At 51.8% G+C, this 5,028-nt stretch overlaps 1 protein-coding gene across 1 annotated transcript; it reads right to left on the reverse strand.

Moving 5' to 3' along the window:
* Window positions 1-248: 248 nt before the first annotated feature.
* Window positions 249-4,817, reverse strand: LOC310713651 (uncharacterized protein). The gene is made up of 2 exons (XM_083518091.1): window positions 4,214-4,817; window positions 249-830 (listed from the first exon to the last, which is right to left on the reverse strand). Exons 1-2 carry the CDS (start codon window positions 4,752-4,754, stop codon window positions 256-258), a joined length of 1,116 nt encoding a protein of 371 aa, XP_083374217.1. The 5' UTR covers window positions 4,755-4,817; the 3' UTR covers window positions 249-255.
* Between the last annotated feature and the right edge of the window lie 211 nt (window positions 4,818-5,028).

The following is a 5,028-nucleotide window of genomic DNA, read 5'->3' on the forward strand; positions in this document are numbered from 1 at the left end:
GCAACCCAATTAACTCTTAAATGCTTGGGTTGCTAACAATTTGCCAACAATTTTGTCATTGTGGAGTGGCCTGTTCCCCCAACCGCAACACGTGCTCTCTGTTAGGGAGAACACGCTTTGCGTGTTGAGTCCCACAAGCCACCCCCCAACAAACTCACACTTCACACATCAATTTTTGTTTAAGGTTTTTGGCATAAATTTTTTTTTGTTTAAGGTTTTTGGCATAAATGGAGCCCTCAGCTCCCCGCCAACCACTCACAGCCCCAGCCAAGACCTCAGCTTGGCCACCACTGCACTTATCCACGCCTCATTCCCAGAAGCCGACAGGTGCACTCCATCAGCTCTAAAAAGTGCTGCTGCTTGAAAGGTGATGTCAGGATGAAAAATCACCTCTCCACCTAACTCCACAATCCTTCTGGAAACCGCAGCATTGATGCGCTTCCTGGCCCTTTCAATGGCTGCTGGGGAACGACTGCCCGTCCAAGCACGTCGTTGCAAAAGCTTGGACCAAAACAGTTTTGCTGTGGGCACCATTGCCCGCAGTGTCTCCAAGTCACCCAAGATTGCAGCACGTAAAGAGAAACAGTCTGTCGACACCAGGTCGTTCTCCCCCAGCTGCACCACGATAGCAGCTGGCGGCTCTTCCAATAGCAGCTGGCTCCGAATCCGTGGCAAAAACTCTGCCCAGCGCATTCCCCGTCTGGATAGCCAGGACAACCGAATGTGCGAAGGAAGACCGAGACCTGGACCCAATCCAGACTGCCGTGCTGCGACACCGGCCCAATGGATGATGCTGTGCCCCACCATCCATATGCGCACAGTATCAGGACCTGGGACAAAACGAACAAAAGAAACAACATCAGACACCACCATTAACGCACATATCCCTTAAACGCATTCGATTTCCAACGGCCCAAATCCTTAATTCTGGCAGCTGACAAGCCCCAGTGAGCAGCCGTCGTGGCAGCCCCTATTCTGAAGGAATGGGGGGCGAAATTGCTAGCCGTGCCCCCACAGGCCGCAATTGCTTTGCGCAATACTCTCGCAAATTGGTGTCTAGATAATGGCAACCCATTCTCATGCCGAAGCAGCGGGCCATCCCCTTGCGCTCTCAACTCCAGGTATTTGCTGACATCCCTGACTGGGCAAGGGCCCGCCTCCCCCGTGGCAGGGAGTCGAATCAGGGCACCCCTGCCCCCCTGATCCGTCTTTGAATGTCTAATAGTAATTCTCAATTCAGCAGGGGACAGCTGAATGTCCTGGAGCAGAAGGCCCCTAGAACGGCCATCCCTGTGGTCTTCCACTACTAATTCACCCACCCGTAATGCGCCAAAGAATGCGACGGAAAAGGCAGCCGAGAACAGGCGAGCCTCGTACCCAGACCAACAAACCACCCTGAGCTTTTTGCGTAACCTGCTCAGCAAGTCAAAGGAGATGGGGTGCCGGTTTGCCGGCCTGGAGGGGCAAATTCTACCCCATCCCTCCAGCGCCCTGTGGACAACAAACTTTGAACAAGGGTCTTTATCAAAATATGTTTTACAGAAAAAGGCTATGGCAGCCGCTTGCATCCTAAGTGTCCTGGCTGCACGTCCCAATTGAAACAAGTGCGCCAAGTACTGCAACACCTGCGATGAGGTGGGCGGTACCCTAGACGCCACTCTGTCTGATAAGCTGGCAAATGCCAGGAAATCAGCCCAGGCTTTTTTATAAGATCGCAGAGTAGAAGGGGAAACCGATGCCGCTACTCCCTGAAAAACTAATTGCTGCCAAGGTTCCAGAGATGATCCGGGAAATATTCCGGACGTATCCGCGCCTCTGGAACCAGGAACCTGAACCGCTCCATCTGAAAACGGGACAGAGCATCAGCAATATCGTTAGACACCCCTGGGATAAAACGTGCCGAGAAAACTATATTATAACGTAAACAGTGCAACACAAAGTCCCGCAACAGGGCCGAGACCCTGGGGGAGCGCGATGACAATTTGGCTAGGACATTCACCACCGCCTGGTTATCTGTCCAGAAGCAGACACGACGATTCCTGAACTCCTCGACCCATAAGTGCACTGCCACTGCAATTGGAAAAAACTCGAGAAAAGTTAGGTCACGCGTGATCTCCCTTCCCTGCCACCCAGGCGGCCAGCGTTGAGCACACCAGCGACCTTTCCAGAAAAGGCCGAAACCTAAAGAACCAGCGGCATCTGATTGGACCTGGAAATCATTATGCAAGTTCAAGGTGTCCTGCCACAATGAAACTCCATTGAATTCCTCCAGGAATTCCAACCATATGCGAAGGTCGGTCTTCACCTCCCTGGAAAGGCGAACCCGATGATGCGGGAACCTTAACCCAGCAGTGAGGCGTGCAAGGCGTGAACAAAAGGGGCGCCCCGGAGCCACCACCCTGCAAGCGAAATTCAAGTGTCCCAAAAGCGACTGGAGTTGCCTGAGGGACACTTTTTTCAATGGAAGCAGTTCCTCTATAAGCTTCCTCAAAGCTTCCAGCTTGTCCACAGGGAGGCTAGAAGTTTGCTCAACCGTATCCAAAAGGATACCCAGGTAAGTGAGCTGGGTCGAAGGACCCTCCGTCTTGTCAGCGGCGAGCGGGACCCCCAATTCCCGCGTGAGGTCGGCAAAGGCTTGTAACAGCGCCAAGCAATCGCCGGTGTTGTCCGCAGAAGCCAGTAAAAAATCATCCAGATAATGTGTGACTCCGCCCAGTCCAGTTTTAAACTTCAAGGCCCACTCCAAAAAGGTGCTAAAAGTTTCAAAAGCGGCACACGCTATTGAACAGCCCATAGGCATAGCTTTGTCAAAGTAATACTTGCCCTCAAACTGGAAACCTAGCAGCCAAAAATCATCTGGATGAATTGGCAAAAGGCGAAATGCCGATTCAATATCACATTTTGCCAATAAGGCACCACGACCAAACTTCCGAATCATCTTGATCGCTTGATCAAGAGAAGCGTACTTCACGGAACAGAGCTCCGCTGGAATAACGTCATTAACTGACGTACCTACAGGGTGTGAAAGGTTGTGAATTAAACGAAATTCACCCGGGGCCTTTTTTGGCACAATACCTAAGGGGGATATATGCAAATCATGAATGGGTGGTGCGTCAAAAGGACCAGCCATGCGATGCATAGCCACTTCCTTTGCTATTTTCTTGCGGGCGACCATAGGTAGCTCACGAATTGATTTTTGGTTAGCAGGATTCCGTGCCACGGGAGACATGGCTACCGGAATCCTAAAGCCAATGGAGAAACCATCATTCAAATAGGCCGCAGCCTCCCTGTTGGGGTAAGACTGGAGCCAGAATTGTAGGACCTGCAATCGAATAGGGGTGTGGGCTAAGGATATCAATACGTTACTTTCCTGATGCTGCGGCTGCAGTAGAGGGGGTTGGTTTAGGGTTTTGCTGAGAACCCCCTCTGCCTCCACGAAAGGGCCGCCGTCCACTAAAGCAAGTAGCCGCTGCGTGTGCTCCGCCACATTTCTCACAACTGTGGGCGTACCTACACCCCTGGCGCTGACATGATCCCTTATTAAAATCCCAGCATAGCATACGGCGGCTAGTTCTAAAAGCCGCCGGCTTGGGCTTCTGCTGTTCCGGCACTCTTTTGTCAATAAGTGGGGCCACGTGGGTGGTCCACACATCGAGATCCCTACGATCCCAGCGAGCTGACGGGATCCTGGCCGCCCGACGCCTAAAGTTCTCATCGTATTTTATCGCCGCTTTTTCACCAGCTTTGGTGAAGGCGGAACGAACGATGGATAAATAAACAAACAAGTGAAGAGATCTCCGAGGATAGGCTGCCACCACTACGCCGGCGAAGACTTGGAAACAATCAAGCCAGTGCTCGAAAGTCCTGTCAATTGTGGGGTTGCCAGGGCGCTTTTTGGAGAAATCCACTTTCTCCTGGTCCTCAGAGGGTGGGGCCAGTTTAAACATATCTACATACCGGCCGTTAAGTATCCTAGACCGCAGCTTCGTTGCCAAGTGCGAACCCGGAATAATGTCTCTGGCCGAATTGGTAGAGACCTTAACGTCCGGTACAAGAACACCATCCCTACACTCTTGTACTGCCCCATATTTCGCCCGGTGAGCATTGGCCCTCCTTTCCCAAGCCCACCTTGGAAGCCCCGAAGCCGCCTCGCCGAAACCCCAATAAAGTTCGATTGAGCCACCCACCTCCTCGTCAGAACTAGAAGACGTACCCGTATAAGAAGAAGAAGAGTCCTCCCTTCTGCGTTTGGCATGCTTCCGGGAAGATCTTCTGTGGCGACGCTTTCCACCCAAGGATCTCCTAGCAGGAACTGGAAGGCTGTCCTCCATGGAGGATCCTGAGTCAAGGTCTTGCTGTGAAGGACCTGGGGCCACAGAAGATAAAACATGTGAGGTACCTGAACCCGAAGCCACCTCAACTAAAGGCTGGACAGCCCTGCTCCGGCGGGAAGCAGGCGTCGAAGGGGTCTTTCCTCGAGACACCCTCCTGGAAGACAGCCTTGTCCTACGCGAACGGACACGTGTAGCAGGTAAGGAGGGGGGTTGGGTAAGCCGGGAAGCCACCCTAGCATCACTAGTTGATGGCCCTTCTCCCCCAAGCTCGCTAGACAACGATGAAGCTGGTGACGATGGCACCAACGGCTGAGGTGGCCTTGCGGACGTAGAGGGCTGAGTGGAACAACGTTGGAGGACACCATCCATTTCAGCCGCAAAACGAGACATGGCCGCTGGATCATCAGCTATGCCTGCCATAAATGACTGAACCCGACCAAGTGATTGATTCGGGGCAGGTGAGCGCAGTGCTTGGGAGGGACCCCTGATGGGTCGCTTTGCAGTGGTAGACCGGCCAGCTCGGGCCGAAGCCTTCTTCGGGGCCATGCCTGCTAGTTTAAGAACCAAGAAAGACTGAAATTAAATTCAATGAACACTAATCTATTGAAGTATCTTTTATGAATTATTTATTAATTATTTAATTTATTATTCAATTATTTATTTATTTACTATTATTTATTAATAATTAATTATT

Source organism: Podarcis liolepis (genome assembly GCF_965112155.1).
Source record: "Podarcis liolepis genome assembly, chromosome: 8".
In the NCBI taxonomy this organism is placed as follows: domain Eukaryota; kingdom Metazoa; phylum Chordata; class Lepidosauria; order Squamata; family Lacertidae; genus Podarcis; species Podarcis liolepis.